The sequence below is a fragment of the Lemur catta genome, chromosome 18 (genome assembly GCF_020740605.2).
Source record: "Lemur catta isolate mLemCat1 chromosome 18, mLemCat1.pri, whole genome shotgun sequence".
Lineage (NCBI taxonomy): Eukaryota > Metazoa > Chordata > Mammalia > Primates > Lemuridae > Lemur > Lemur catta.
In genome coordinates, this window is record NC_059145.1 from 40,342,031 (window position 1) to 40,358,468 (window position 16,438).

At 43.5% G+C, this 16,438-nt stretch overlaps 2 protein-coding genes across 2 annotated transcripts in view; one reads left to right on the plus strand and one right to left on the minus strand.

Annotated features, from left to right (window-relative positions):
- Positions 1-4,562: 4,562 nt before the first annotated feature.
- On the minus strand, positions 4,563-13,299 carry LOC123623404. The gene is given in 3 exon segments (XM_045530472.1): positions 4,563-5,098; positions 12,793-12,926; positions 13,079-13,299. Coding segments are annotated over 3 exon segments (891 nt in total).
- A 26-nt stretch (positions 13,300-13,325) lies between these two features.
- Positions 13,326-16,438, plus strand: part of SMARCC1 (SWI/SNF related, matrix associated, actin dependent regulator of chromatin subfamily c member 1) — a 144,848-nt gene continuing 141,735 nt past the window's right edge. The window contains exon 1 of the mRNA XM_045530371.1: positions 13,326-13,628. Coding sequence (XP_045386327.1) covers positions 13,434-13,628 — 195 coding nt within the window. The 5' untranslated portion in view covers positions 13,326-13,433. The remainder of the gene's footprint in view (positions 13,629-16,438) is intronic.

Here is a 16,438-nt window from a genome sequence, read left to right on the forward strand (position 1 = left end):
AACTTGTGGGCTCAAGTGATCCTCGCACCTCAGCTTCCTGAGTCACTGGGATTACAGGCACACACTACTGCACTTGGTTTATTTTAACCATTTTAAAGTATACAATTCAATGACATTTGGTACATGTACGTGTACAACCATTGTCATTATCTAGTTCCAGAACATTTTCATTACCCCCAAAAGGAAACCCTGTAGGTACTCATTAATCAGTCACTCGCCATTCCCTCTGAACAGCCCCTGTCGACCACTGATGTGCTTTCCATTTCTATGGATTTACCTACTCTGGATATTTTATATAAATGGAATCATACAGCATGTGGCCTTTTATATCCGACTTCTTTAACATATTTTCAGGGTTCATCCATGTTATAGAATGTTTCAGTACTTCATTCCTTTTTATGAATAATATTCCATTTTATTGATATACCATATTTTGTTTATCCATTCATCTGTTGATGGGCATTTGTGTTAGTTCCACCTTTTGGCTATTGGAAGTAGTGCCGTGAACACTGCATACAAGTTTTTGTTTGAACACCTGTTTATAATTCTTTTAGGTGTATACCTTGGAGTAGAATTACAACCTTGCTTATTTTTAAAAGATAATTCAAACTATGAAACAATCTTAGCTTTCTTCCCTCAAGTATTGGTAAGATTTGTTTTCTTTCTCCATCTAAGTCTCTGCTCAAATGTCATCTCAGACAGCTTCCCAGACCAGCTGTGTATTTATTTTTGCATTCTTTCTTATGACCTGTTTCCCCCCGAGAATGAAAGATCCATGAAGGCAGGGATTTAATCCTTTGTTCACCACTGTATCCTCAGCACCTTGCATAGTTCCTGGCACTGTTCAAAAGTAAGTACTGAGTAAATGTTGAATGAGTAAACACTTTGACCCTGGCTCCAGTTTAGGGAAACAAGCACTCATACACTATTCGGGGGACTATAAATTGGTAGTACTTTTTTTAGAGGGTGGTTTGGCAGCATCTGTCAGATTTAAGATGTAAGTGTGCTGGGCATGGTGGCTCACACCTGTAATCCCAGAGACTGAGGAGGCTGAGGTGGGAGGGTCACTTGAGGCTAGGAGTCTAAGCTGCAGTGAGCTATGATCTTGCCACTACCCTCCTAGGAATTTATCTACCCATACCCCTCAATGTGTAAGGAAATTCATTCCAGCATTATTTGTAATGTTAGAAAAAGACAAAATCTACATACCCCTTATTAGGGGACTAATTGAATTAAATAAAATCTAATCTGTATTAGTCTGCTCAGGCTGCTATAACAAAATACTACGGACTGGGTGGCTTAAACAAGAGAAATTTATTTTCTCACAGTTCTGGAGGCCAGAAGTCTAAGATAAAGGTGCTGTGAAGGTTGGTTTCTGGTGAGGCATCTCTTCCTTGTTTGTCAACAGCTGCATTTTCACTGTGCTCTCACATGACCTTTCCTCTGTGCTCACAGACAGAGGTCTCTGGTGTCTCTTCACCTTCTTTGAACTAAGGACACAGTTTTGTCTGATTAGGGCCCCACCCTTATAACCTATCTCTGAATACAGTCACATTGGGGGTTAGAGTTTTAATATATGAATTTTGGTGGATATAATTCAGTCCATAGCAGCATCAATTTAATGAAATAGTATGCAGCAATTATAAGGAATGAGTTAGATCTACTGTGCAGACATGGAAAAATATCCAGGAAAAGTTAAGTAACAAAGGCAACTTCTATATCCAGTATGTTTGTAATCTCAACTGCACTTTTTAAATACCATGTGTATATACATATGTTTATGTAAGTATAGAATATTCTGAAAGAATATATTACAACTGTTAACAAGGCAGCTAGACCAGTAGACCAGGGTCTTTAGTTTTCGCTTTATACTCTTCTATATTTTTGCATTTTGGGGGGCCAAAAATGTGTAATCCTTATATGATAATAAAACAAAAATGAAGCATTTGGAATATGTGGGACTCCTGAGAAAGAGATTTGATTATAATGGTAGCCATTAACACACCTGTGCTAGCTGTGTACGCATTTTTAAATACATTAAACTCAGATTTACATTTCTTTTTAAAATTTACATTCTACTAGGAATAATTTCAAACAAACACAAAATAAAGAGATCATATATGTTAGGAGAGGCAATTTGTCATGGACACCGAGCATCCCTGCAAGTTCTTGTTGGGTATGTCAAAAATTCTAGGCCCTAGCTACTCCTACCTGGGCTATTTTTCAGAGTTGTGTTTTCAGTAAGCAACTTTGAGGGATAAAGTACTGTCTGCTCCAGGACTAAGAGCAGACTTAGCTTCTACTTGCTTTAAAAACTGAATCTCCCACACTCAGTGTTCCTCTCTGGTAATGTAAGCCACAGTGTAAGCAGGCAGCCATATGGACCCTTTAAAGTATCACCCACCTGGGGGAATTAGGAGATGGAAAACTGTTGCAAACCAACATGAAGTGCTGGCTGCTCCTTTTGCTGTGATTAAGGTTTTTTGTCTCTGAACCAGAAATCTTGTGTCTTCTGCCAGCATCCGTGAAATCATAACAGGCCCACTAACAGTTTAGCTTGTAAATAGGGTAAAATTCCAAACCTGCACCTGCACAATTCCTGACAGTATAATGAATAATGAACACCCATACCCATCACCTAGCTTCAACAGTTATCAACTGAAGGCCAATCTTGCTTCATCTGTAGGTCCCTATCCTCTAATGCCCAGTGGGACAGATTTTAAAAACCAAATCATACCCCTTCCTCTGTAAGTATATCAGGGTGCATCTGTATAAGATTTCTTTTATTCAGCATAACCACAAAACTAATATCATACTTTCAAAAGCCAATAAATCCAGCCGGGCACGATGGCTCACGCCTGTAATTCTAGCACTTGGGAGGCCGAGGCGGGCGGATCGTTTGAGCTCAGGAGTTTGAGACCAGCCTGAGCAAGAGCGAGACCCCGTCTCTACTAAAAATAGAAAGAAATGATGTGGACGACTAAAAATATATATAGAAAAAATTAGCCGGGCATGGTGGCACATGCCTGTAGTCCCAGCTACTCGAGAGGCTGAGGCAGAAGAATTGCTTGAGCCCAGGAGTTTGAGGTTGCTGTGAGCTAAGCTAATGACACAGCATTCTACCTCGGGCAACAGAGTGACACTCTGTCTCAAAAAAAAAAAAAAAAAAAAAAGAATTGGCTGGGAGGGTGTGGTGGCTCACACTCGTAATCCTAGCACTTTGGGAGGCCAAGACAGGAGGATTGTTTGAGGCCAGGAGCTTGAGACTAGTCTGAGCAAGAGAGAGACTTACAGAAAAGAGCCAGTCTCTACAAAAAAATAGAGAAAGTAGCTGGGCCACCATGCCCAGGGAGGCTGAGGCAGGAGGATCCCTTGAACCCTGGAGTTTGAGGTTGCAGTGAGCTATGATGATGCCACTGCACTCTAGCTTGGGCGACAGAGTGAGACCCTGTCACTAAACAATAAAAAATAAAATAATTGAGATATAAGTCATAGCTTCGGAGCCAGTCAAGGGGAAATATTAATTAAATTATTAATTGAACAGAAGGCAGCAGAGGAGAAAAGCAAAGCAAAGAGAAAACCTGGTAAACAAACAAACAAAAAAGATAAAATGCTTATAAGATGATAGCAATACATCAAAATATATCTATGATCATAACGAATGTAAAGGGTTTAAACTTGACTGGGTATTCTCCTTATACCAGCGAAATCAGTGACCAGCCTGCCAGTGGTATTCAGTGACAGTCCTTTCACTTTGGGTCTGAGTGGGAAATGTAATTCTACTTCTTCTTCTTTTTTTTTTTTTTTTTCACTCCATTGCCCTGAGTAGAGTGCTGTGGCGTCAGCCTAGCTCACAGCAACCTCAAACTCCTGGGCTCAAGTAATCCTCCTGCCTCAGCCTCCTGACCAGTTGAAACTACAGGCGCTCGCCAGCACGCCTGTCTAATTTTTACTATTTTTAGTAGAGACGTGGCTTGGGGTGGGAGTGGGGATGTCTCACTCTTGCTCTGGCTGGTCTTGAACTCCTGAACTCCAGCAATCCTCCAACCTTGGCCTCCCGAAGTGCTAGGAATACAGGTGTGAGCCACGGCGCCTGGCATGTAATTCTTCTTTTGAGCACAAGAGGTCAGCAGCGTATTTGTTTCCCCATAGTGCTCGCCACAGGTCTGTCAGAGCTCTGCAATCACCAACCCCCGTTTTTTCTATTATTTTTTTTCGTCTCATGAGGACAGCATTCTTTTTCTTTCTTTCTTTCTTTTTTTTACTAACAACCATACAAATGAGAACCAACCCGTTCATATTAGAGGTGACATTTGATCTTTCATCTAAGGCTTATTTCCAAAATCTTTTTCCTGTATTTTAATGTACACAAACCAAATTTTTAAAAACAATTTTACGGCACTTAAAACTTCAGCTACCCAAAATAGTTGCCAAGGATATACTGCACTGCCTGATAGATCTAGGAAGGACTTGGAGGCCAGATGTTTTAGGGAATGCAATTCTTTTTTTTTTTTTTTACACGAATGCAATTTATTAACAGAAAGTATTGTGAGGAGTCCAGTTCACAGATGGCGACCACGGCCACCCCCCTTCCTGCGGGTGCTGTCGGAGGGAATGAGGGTAACATCCTCAATTCACCCCAGGGCCGGGGCTCCGAGGGCTGACTGGGCCCCAGGTGCAGGGGTCGTGGTCCTGTTTCCTCCGGTGGCCCAGAGTTTGATGTGGGCCCAGAGCAGGACAGTGATGCTCAGTTCCTTGCACCTCTGGGCCACATCCTGCGCAGCCAACATGGCAGCACATGGTGAGGATTCGTCCTGGTCAGCCTTCACCTTCATCCCACCAGTCACTCGGCAGATGGTTTCCTTGCCAGAAAGATGACTGACATGAACAAAGGTGTCATTGAAGGACACAAAGATGTGGCACACACCAAATACATTCTCTCGTTCAGCCACCTGAGGTCCGAGGCTTATGACCTGTTCTTCCTTCTTTTTCCTTCCCCTTTCAAGGTGCCATTTCTGCGTTTCGTCTCCAGAGTCCACTGGGAATGCAGTTCTTAATTGATAGAAATTGGAAGAGCTTTCAGGGGATCTTAGGACACCTAAATTTACACAAGTTAATGTCTTTACTGCTGTTGAAAGACTGTTATGGATATTTCTGGCTAACAGTTAACTTTGGAAAACCATATGGCTGATTCACACCCTTGGAGGTGTCCAGATAGGATTCTTTTTTTTTTTTTTTTTTTTTTTTGAGACAGAGTCTCACTTTTGTTGCCCCGGCTAGAGTGAGTGCCGTGGCATCAGCCTAGCTCACAGCAACCTCAGACTCCTGGGCTTAAGCGATCCTACTGCCTCAGCCTCCCGAGTAGCTGGGACTACAGGCATGAGCCACCATGCCCGGCTAATTTTTTTTTTTTTTTGTATATATATTTTTAGTTGGCCAGATAATTTCTTTCTATTTTTAGTAGAGACGGGGTCTCGCTCTTGCTCAGGCTGGTCTCGAACTCCTGACCTCGAGCGATCCACCCGCCTCGGCCTCCCAGAGCTAGGATTACAGGCGTGAGCCACCGCTCCCGGCCCAGATAGGATTCTTTTTTTGACCCCCAACGTTTAATTTTCTTAAAAGTTTATTGAGAAGCTGGGCGTGGTGGCTCACGCCTGGAATCCTAGCACTCTGGGAGGCCGAGGCGGGTGGATCACTCGAGGTCAGGAGTTCGAGACCAGCCTGAGCAAGAGCGAGACCTCGTCTCTACTAAAAATAGAAAGAAATTATATGGCCAACTAAAATATATATATAGAAAACAAAATAGCCGGGCATGGTGGCACATGCCTGTAGTCCCAGCTACTCGGGAGGCTGAGGCAGTAGGATCGCTTGAGCCCAGGAGTTTGAGGTTGCTGTGAGCTAGGCTGATGCCACGGCACTCACTCTAGCCTGGGCAACAAAGCGAGACTCTGTCTCAAAAAAAAAAAAAAAGAAAGAAAGAAAGAAAGAAACTATATGGATAACTAAAAATATATATAGAAAAAATTAGCCAGGCATGGTGGCACATGCCTGTAATCCCAGCTACTCGGGAAGCTGAGGCAGTAGGATTACTTGAGCCCAGGAGTTTGAGGTTGCTGTGAGCTAGGCTGACTCCATGGCATTCTAGCCTGGGCAACAGGGCGAGACTCTGCCTCAAAAAAATAATAATAATTTTTTCTTTTTTTTTTTTTTTTTTTTTTTTTTAAGAGACTGGGTTTTACTCTGTCTCTTAAAAGGGTGGAGTGCATCATAGCTCACTGCAACCTCAAACTCCTGGGCTCAAGTGCTCCTCCTGCCTCAGCCTCCCAAAAAGCTGGGACTACAGGCATGTGCCCTCATGCCTGGCTAGTTTTTTGTATTTTTTGTAGAGAGGGCCAGGGGAGGGGGGGGGCTGTCTTTCTCATTTTGTATAAAAAGTTTTGCCCAGGTCTGTGGCTCACACCTGTAATCCTAGTGCTTTGGGAGGCTGAGGTGGGAGGATTCCTTGAGCCCAGGAGTTGGTGGTTGCAGTGAGCTATGATGATGACACTGCATTGTATTTGGGGCGGCAGAGGAAGACTGTCTCAGAAAAAACAAACGAAAGAAAGAAAAGGGCCAGGCACAGTGGTTTACACGTATAATCCTGGTGCTTTGAGAGGCTGAGGTGGGAGGATCCCTTGAGGCCATGAGTTCGAGACTGAGGTTGTATTGAGCTATGCTGACACCACTGCCGTCTAGCCTGAGCAACAGAGTGACACCCAGTATCAGAAAAAAAACAAAAAAGAAAAAGAGGTACTAAAATGAAGAATAAGAGACTATGCACAGCTACAAATAATTTATTTTTTTCTTGCATATAGTAGTATAGTGTACTCCAATTACCTAAGCTTGTATGAGTTAGTTTAAGGCCACAGATACATACATCCCAATGGAATAAAACACAACAGCTGCATGGAACAGAAATAGGTCCAGAAATTATGTATTTTTGGTTTTCTTTTTTAAAAACTTTCCCTTCTAATCTTTATTTAGGCCAGAATCCTTCATAGTACAGAGATGCTGTTGACAGGCTGAGATTCAGCTGGATAGCATTAACTAATTGGACAACTATTTACTATTTATAGGTTAAGTGCCTGGTCCTGGGTTATATTTTGAGGATATAGGACATATACATCATTCTCAAGGATTATTCAATTAGCAGGGTGGAGACTGCTATGTTTGTTCCTTCATTCCATCATTCATTCATTTTTTTCATTATTTTAAACAGATATTTATTGTGCCAGACAGTAGTACGATGGTGAAGAAGACAGGAAGTTCCTATCCTCAAAGAACTTGTATTCTTTGAAAAAGAGACAAGAGAAAGGCAGACAAATACAATCTACAACATATAAATTGCAAGTTATGATATGTGTCACAGAAGAAACAGATAAGGAGCTGGTCACAGTGGCACACAATTGTAATCCCAGCTACTCAGGAGGCTGAGATGGGAGGATCGCTTGAGGCCAGGAGTTCAAGGGTAACTGGGCAACATAGAGACCAGCCTGTCTCTAAAAGAAAAAAAATTTTTTAATTAGCCAGGTATGATGCCATGCACCTGTAGTCCCAGCTACTCCAGAGCCTGAGGCCAGAGGATTGTATGAGCCCCAGCCTGCAAGGCTGCAGTGCACTATGATAACACCTGTGAATAGCCATTGCACTCCAGCCTGGGCAACATGGGGAGACCTCATTTCTAAAACAAAGAAACCAACAAACAAAAAACAGATAAGGGGCAGAGAGGGTACCAGCTGCAGGGATTGTGGGAGAGAAGAGGGGGGACAAGACATAACCTCCTTTAGACTGGATAATCAGGGAGAGTGTCATCTCTAGGAGCTTTCAGCTAGAAATCACAAAGCACCAACCAAAGATGACATAAACAGGGAAGACATTTATTAACTCACCTAAAAAATGCCTGGACATACGTGGTAATGGGGTTTGGATCATTTAAGTAACATGAGGAAGTCAGAAACCTAGTGTGGCCCCTCTGCAATTCTCTAGCTTTCCCCACCTGGTTCATAGATGACTGCTGCAACTCTAGACATCCTAAGCTAACTCAATCACATGGAGGTCTTCTCCCTGCTGCCCCTTTTTGTCAGGGAGAATTGTTTTCCCCAGAAACTCCATCATACTTCCTTCAACTTCTCACTGATCAGAACTGGGTCACATGGCTGTCCCTTACCCAATGCTATGGAATTACTGTACCAGGACAGTCTTAAAATAATGAAGGTTTATCTCCTGGGGCTAGGGGACAGGAAGTACTTCCTGAGCTGTCTGACCAATAAAATTAATGTCCTGTTATTGGACAAGCAGAGAATGGCTATTGGGAATGTGGACAAGAGTATCTGACAGGGAAACCTCTCTAACATGGTGACACTTGTGACCTAAAGGAAAAAGAATTAGCATGCAGTGCAAGGGTAGGGCGGGGAGAAACATTCCAGGCAGACAGAAAAAAAATATGCAAAGACTCTAAGGCACTAAAGAGATTTGTGTGTTGGAGGAACTTTTACATACATGCAGAGTTAAGTATTAAAGGAGTATTGACAGGAACTTCAATAAGTTTTGTTTTAATTAACTTTTTGTTGAAAAGTAAGATGTGCAGATGTTTAAAATATTTGAATAGTCTAAGGGTATAAGTTGAAAATTTTTCTCTCCTGTCAGTGGCCTACCCTCCCACCCAGTTTTCTAATCTCTCACTCTATTCTCTCAACTGTTTCCAGGGATTTTTTTTCTTTTTTTTCTTAAAGGCAGAGTCTTGCTCTGTCACCCAGGCTGGAGTGCAGTGGTGCAGTCGTAGCTCACTGCAGCCTCAAACTCCTGGGCTCAAGCAATCCTCTTGACTCAGCCTCCCGGGACACCAGGATTACAGGCCCCAGAACCACCAGGCTTGGCTGTTTTCCAGGAATTTTTAGACTGAGGTGGATGGATCCCTAATGCCATCAATAGGCTTCTGGGGTCCATGAAATCCTTGTGAAATTATGTGTAAAATTGTGGGTACATACACACAGGTATTTTGGAGGGAAGAAGATTCAGAGTTTTTATCAGATTGACCAATAATACTTTGCTTCCACTATGCCACTGGGACTGCCCTTCTCAAGGGCACCAATGACTTCCATGTTGCTAAAGCCAATGGTCATTTCTCAGTCCTCATTTTATTTGACTGCTCATATATGTAATATCAATACAGAGACTTTTTCCTTGAAATTTTGTCTTTGCTTCAAGAACACCATATTAACCTAGTTTTTCTCTTTTTGCTTCTTTCTGACCCCTCTTCTTCTGTTTTATTTTTAAGTTTTTCCTCATCTCCATGACCATGAAATGTTGGACAACTCCAGGGACTTAATTTCTTTTCTTTCTTTCTTTCTTTTTTTTTTTTTTTTAAGTTACAGGGTCTTAACTATGTTGTCCAGGCTGGATTCCACCACAATCCACTCATTGTCTTGTTTTTTCTTTCTTTTTTTTTGAGACAGAGTCTTGCTCTGTGGCCCTGGGTAGACTGCAGTGGCATCATCATAGCTCACTGCAACCTCAAACTTCTGGGCTCACGAGATCCTCCCGCCTCAACCTCCCAGGTAGCTGGAAGTACAGGCATGTGCCTTGACACCCGGCTAATTTTCCTATTTCTTGTAGAGACAGGGTCTTGGTTTTGCTCAGGCTGGTCTCCAACTCCTGATTCCAACTGATCCTCCTGTCTCAGCCTCCCAGACTGCTAGGATTACTGGCGTGAGCCAGGATACCCAGCCTATTTTCTGTATTTTGATATTTTGACATCTTGGGGCCTTGCTGACCCTGAAAGGACTGTCCACACAGGGCTAGCCAATTCCTAGGGATAGCTATAGACTTGCTAGTGAGGCTGCCTTTCATATGCAAACCAACCAATCCAGAACCCATACTTTCAACTACCTCCTTTATCAGGCTCTCACTGTCTGGGCCACTAGACAGTGCTCCTGCCCAGACAACCAGACAACTAGGGAAAGCCCCTATGCCCTAGAGCTTGCTTAAATTATTCACACCAGCCCACCCTAAGTCTCCTTTTACCCTGGCAGTTCTTCCCGCAGAAACCATGATAAAGGCTCTTGAGCATGTTTCCTGTCACTATCCTTAGACTCCTGACTGCCCTGGTGCTTCCCTGTGTGGCCTTGTGTGGTTTGCCAGGCTTCCCCTTTCTAGTAATCTGTGAGTATAACAGACTTCTCTCTCATGACAGTCATTTCTGTGTCTGTGTGTCTTACCGTACCTGATTGAATCAAATCCCAGGTATTCTTAAAACAATGACATCAACTGATTTTCAGATGTTAAACCAACTCTGAGGCTCTGGGATAAATCTAATTTGGTTATGGTATATAATTCTTTTTATATGTTCCTAGATTTTGTTGTTAGCATTCTGTTCAGGATTTTTGTATCCATACTTGTAGGTGATATTAATCTGTATGTTTGTGTGTGTGTGATTTCTTGTGTGTCTGGTTTTAGTATTAGGGTAATAGTGGCCTCACAAATGAGTTCCCTCCTATTTTTGAAGAGTTTGTAAAGAATTGGCATTAATTTTTCTTTAAATGGTTGGTAGAATTCAGTGGTAAAACCATCTGGCTTAGGCTTTTCCTTGTGGGTAGGTTCAAAAAAATTTTTTAAATTTATTATTTTATTTTTTTAGAGAAAGGGTCTCATTCTGTTGCCTAGGGCAACAGAGCAAGACTGTCTCAAAAAACCTCACAAAAAAACAAAACAAGAAAACAATGTGAAGAAACATTAGACAAACCCAAATTGAAGAACATTTTACAAAATAATTGGCTTGTGATATTTAGAAGTATCATTCAGATAACATGCCTGTGGGGGGAAAAGTATCAATGTTCTAAAAGTAAAAGAAAGACTAAGGAACTGTTCTAGATTGAAGGAGACTTGAAATTTGATTCAATGTAATCCATGATTCTGAACTGGAAACTTTTGCCATAAAGGATCCTTATGGGGCAACAGGAAAAACTTGGAGTTTGAGAATGTTATCAATATTAATTTCCTAGATTATATTGTGATTATGTAAGAGAGTATGCAACATACTTTTTTTTCCCACATCACATCAACAGGAACAGTATACTTGTATGTAGAAATATACACTAAAAAAAAAAAATTTTTTTTTGAGACAGGGTCTCACTTTGTTGCCTGGGCTAGAGTGCAATGGTGTGATCATAGCTCACTGCAGCCTCGAACTCCTGGGCTCAAGTGATCCTCCTGCTTCAGCCTGCAGCAGAGTAGCTGGGAGTATAGGCAGAAGTCACTGTACCTGGCAACCGGGTGCATTTTCTCAGCTTTATTCACGTTATTGACTTGGGAATGGGTTGGGGGAGAAGTACCCCCGGGTCTGATTCCTGGGTTCAAAAACCTGACTCTAATACTTGCTAGCAAGTTATTAAACCTCTCTGTGCCTCATTTTCCTTATCTGCAGTAATATAGGTGTACTTAGCACAGTGCATGGCATATAATGCGTGCTCCATAAACACCCGCTATTACCATTATTTCTAGAGCATAAGTTCTTAGAGGGCATGATTCATATTTTAGTCATATTTTATCGTCATCATCTGTGCCTTAGACTGTTTATGTCATCTTTCTCTAGTCTTTTTTCTGTAATCTATTGTTCACACTGCTGTAATCATTATCTTCCTAATATACAAGTCTGATCATGTCATTCCCTCTGTTAATGCTGGTTTCCCAGGGCTTACAGGTAATGTCAAAATTCAGTGCCAATTTCTGCTTCTACTGCATGGGCTTAAGGAGTTTCAACAAACATGCTTTCACAGTTCAATGCCTTTGTTCAGTTGTTTTCATACCTCTGTCTGGAACTTCCTTTCGTCTCTTTCTTAGTCTATTTTTCAGAGACTGGGTCATTTACAAAGAAAAATTTATTTCTCACAGTCTTAGTCTGTTTTTTGTTGCTGTAACAGAATACCAGGAGACTGGGTAATTTACAAAGAAAGGAAATTTATTTCTCACAATTATAGAGGCTGGAAGTCCAATATCAAGGTGCTAGCATCTCGTGAAGAACTTCATGCTGTGACATCTCATAGCAGAAGGTGGAAGGGAAGAGATGGAGAGGTGGAGAGAGAGATGGGGGAGGGGACCGAACTCATCCTTTTATCAGGAACCCACTCCTGAGATAACTAAACCACTCCTGTGATAAGGGCATTCATGATGTCATCATCTCTTAAAGGTCTCACCTGTCAACACTGTTGTATTGGGGAAGAAGTTTCCAACACATGAACTTTGGGGGACACATTCAAACTACAGCACTCCGTGATCACATTCCATTCATTTTTAAAAGGTCTCAAAAACTCACCAGACTTTCTCACAAGCAATTTAGTCACTTGCTGCTCTCAGATCATTTAAGCATTATGTTCATAACTCCATATGGCCAACATACTTTGTTAATAATTTAAAACCTTTCTACCTCTTTGTAGGCCATTCATTCACTCATCATTATTTATTGAACATCTACTAGGTAATAGGCCCTGTTTCCGGTGCTGAGGATACATTAATACCTGGAAAGCTTACGTTCTCATGTAACTTATGTGGAAGATTAAGTACGAAAATAAACAAGAAAAATACCAGGTCATGGTGAGTGCTAAGGAGAAAACGTCGAGTGGGTGTCATTAGATGGTCAACACCGTATGATCAGGAATCGGCTTTTAAGTAATGAATCTGAATGATTCATTTTATTTTCTAAGTGAAAATCCAAAGAGAAGCCCTGTTGCTATCTCAAGGAACAGCCGGCGCACGGGCCCTGCGGCAGGAACGAGCTCCCGTGGCTGGAGGCCTGAGCGGACCGAACATCTGCGAAGCGGAAGTAGCGCCGAGGCACCGGCGTCGCAGACGGACGTTTACTAAGGCCGCCGCAGCCACTTCGGGTAGAGGGTCTGAGGGAAAACAGGGGCGGGCGCAGAGTCCCACCCCGCGTGTGGGTCCTTCGGCCAGCTCTAGACACCCTAAACGGGCTTTCCCCCTCAGCACTTCTCACACCATGCCTTTTCTCTCCGGTGGTGGCAGCGATCACACAGAATCTGCTTGCCGCTGTTGACCGGATAACGACCGGACGCAGGAAACCCGCGAAGAGCCAGAAGCGCAGATGCAGACGCTAAGTAGCGGGTAGGGCTTGCAGCCTGCGGCGACGGGCGGAAGAGGCGGGTAGAGGTGCTCGGCCGTGGCACGCCAGTGCGAGAGCTGCGCATGCGTGTACGCGGGCGCGTGTCGGTTACGGCGCCGGTCCCGAGATGGGGCGGGGCCGGGCATCCGCGCCGGAAGGGGGTTGCCTGGGCGGGGCTGGGAGGCGGCGGTGGCGGCTGCACGCGCGAGGGCGCGGGTGCGAACGGGAAACGCCGCGAGGGCCGGGGCAGGCCAGGCGGTGGGGACGACGGGCGGCGACGATGGCCGCGGTAGCGGGCGGCGGCGGGCCGGGAGCGGCAGCGGGTGCCGCGGGCTCGGGGGCTGCGGCGGCAGCCGCGGGCCTGGCGGTTTATCGGCGGAAGGATGGTGGCCCGGCCAGCAAGTTTTGGGAGAGCCCGGAGACGGTGTCCCAGCTGGATTCGGTGCGGGTCTGGCTGGGCAAGCACTATAAGAAGGTGGGTTCGCGCGCCCGCGGGAGCAGGGAGCCCACGCGACAGGGGCTGGAGGCGGCTGCTGGCCTCGCGGGCCTCGGGCCGCCCCTCCCCCTCCGCGCGGCACGAGGGACAACAAAGGCAGGCGCCTGGCCCGCCACGCCCCCGGCGTCTCCCCTCGGCGCCCGCGCGCCCGGGTCCTGACTGGGGTCCCGGGCCTCGCTCCGGAGCCCAGCACCCCGGGCGGAAGCTCCTGTTTACTCTAGTGTGCCGGAGCAGGTCGAGCTCAGCAACCCGGGGGGCGTGAATCTTTCTCTTTTGTTAGCTGCGTTAGTTTTGTGAACAGTGATCATTAAAGACTGAGCCAGCCTGGTAAAGGCAGCTTCAAGTTTTGTTTGGAGACTAGTCTTGAGGTAACTAAGGTTTTGCTACCTGTTGTTGATTTCCTAAGGGATTATAGACGATTGCATTCGTTAGTTAACAACAGCAGGTTAATATCATGAATTATAGTATTGATCAGAATTACTATCAAAAAATGGTTTTTACTTTATTGTACTTTTGGTTATGTATGGTTTGAGAACAACAATTAATGTTCGCTTATACGTAATGTGTTTTTCAGTGAGGCCTTCCCTTGAGAACCCAATTTGTATTAGAACACCCTACTTCATATCACCTTTATTTTCTTCGTAGTGTTTACCGTGTTTTGAAATTAAATTTTCATCTACTTGTTCCCCCTACTTTTGGAATTTAAGTTCTGCTGAGTCATTGGTTTTCAAAGTTTCGATGTAACTGCTTGTTTAAAATAAATCTGTTTTAACTTCCCCTTTATGTAAATATTGAGGACTGACTCCCTTAGATGATGTAAGGAAACAGACAGCCAAAAACACTTGCCTTGCCCCCCAGATTTTTGGAGCACCCTCTTCAGTTCTGTACTTCCCCCGATTGAGGACCATAGTACTAGGGCAAAGGCTTTGTCAAGCCTGTTCATTACAGTGTGTCTTAGAATATGGTTGGTACTGAGTGCCTCGCCCTTAGTAGTTGCTTACTAAATATTTGTTGAATGAATGAAAAGATAAGACTAGTGTAGAAACATTCATTTTGAGGTCTACAGCTCAGTGAAGCCTGTCAGTGTTTGGTAGTTGTTAGGCATGGTCAGGGATCTTGGGTTCCTTTGACATTACCCTGTGGTACTTTTAGGAATGACCACTTCTTATCTGAAGTTTGAGGAAGTGAGAGACAATAATGATATTTTTAGATGCCTTGACCTCTCCTTTCCCAGTCACACTTGGGACTGTGGATTTTTCTCATCTACATGTAAGTGAATAAGAATATTGCCCTCCCTATATAGTGATAAATTGGTCACTTTTTTTGTGTAGGCAGTAGAGCTCTGGAAGTGGCTAAGTGATTTTATGAAAATATGTTACTTTTTTTATCATTGTTCCCTTCAGCCATTGCTTTGGGTCTTAAATTAAGTGAAGCTTTAACAAAGAAAACATATTCAGGAGGCAGGTTTTTTTGAATATCAAGATAGAGAGTGGAAAAAGGCAAATTATAGTAATTCCTACTTCTCCAGACTCTGTGTGCATCAGTTTGGACCCAGCTTTAGGAGGGGAATTTTAGGCATGGATGATCCTTCAGAGATTTGTTTGGGTGGGCGAGGAAGTGGCTCTGAGGCAAACTGAAGGATTTGCCCCAACAGTGTTGAGACCAGGAGGCTAATGTTGAATCAGTGTCCCTGAGGCTTTAAAGACAAAGTCAAAGTTAGGTTTTACTTCTCAGGGCTTTGTAAAACAAGAATATATTTCTTGGGCCTACTCAGATTCAAAATTGTATATCCCTTAGACCTGACACAGCCAGAATCCTTTCAGCCTCTGTGTGTGGTATTGAAATGGTGAAAATACTAATCAGAAGGTTCTTCGATTGTTTTCTACACAATATATTTCTACTTGGTGTACACACTGATGGGTTTTAACTAAACATTTCTATTGCATTTAATACATTTTCAGAGCAGCTATAGTTTCATCCTCAGCAACTGTATGAAATAAACTTGAAATTGCTAAGTAAACTTGAAGTTACCTAAGGTAGGGTTTTTTTTTTTCTTTTTCCTACAGAGTCTTGCTCTGCTGCCTGGGCTAGAGTGCAGCGGCATCATGATAGCTCACTGCAACCTCAAACTCCTGGGCTAAAGTGATCCTCCTGTCTCAGCCTCCCTGAGTAGCTGGGACTGCAGGCACAGGCCACCATGCCCAGCTAAGTTTTCTATTTTTTGTGGAGACTAAGTCTCACTTTTGCTTAGGCTGGTCTCGAAATCCTGAGCTCAAGCTAAGGTGGTCTCATTTTTAATGATAGGTTTATCCATGCATTTAGTGAATAACTGAATATCTACCATATACCAGGTCCTTAAAACATACATAACTCAGTTAAAATCCTTACAGCAGTTCTTTTTTTAAATTTTTATTATTTTTTGTTTACATATTTGAATATGAAGGGAGGGAGTAGTGAGGAGGGGAGTTCAGTTTCCTTTTTTATTTATTTATTTATTTTTTGGAGACAGAGTCTGTTTAGCCCTGAGTAGAATGCAGTGGTGTCATAGCTCACTGCAACCTCAACCTCTTGAGCTCAAGCAATCCTCCCACCTCAAGCCTCCCAAGGAGCTGGCTGAGGTGGGGTCTCGAACTCGGGAGCTCAAGCAATTCCTGCTTTGGCCTCCCAGAGTGCTAGGATTACAGGTGTGAGCCACAGCGCCAGCCTGCAGTTCTGATAGATATTTATCTAATTTTACAAACGACAGGAGCCTGAGGCTCAGGATTTAAGAACTTCTCTGAGATCACAAG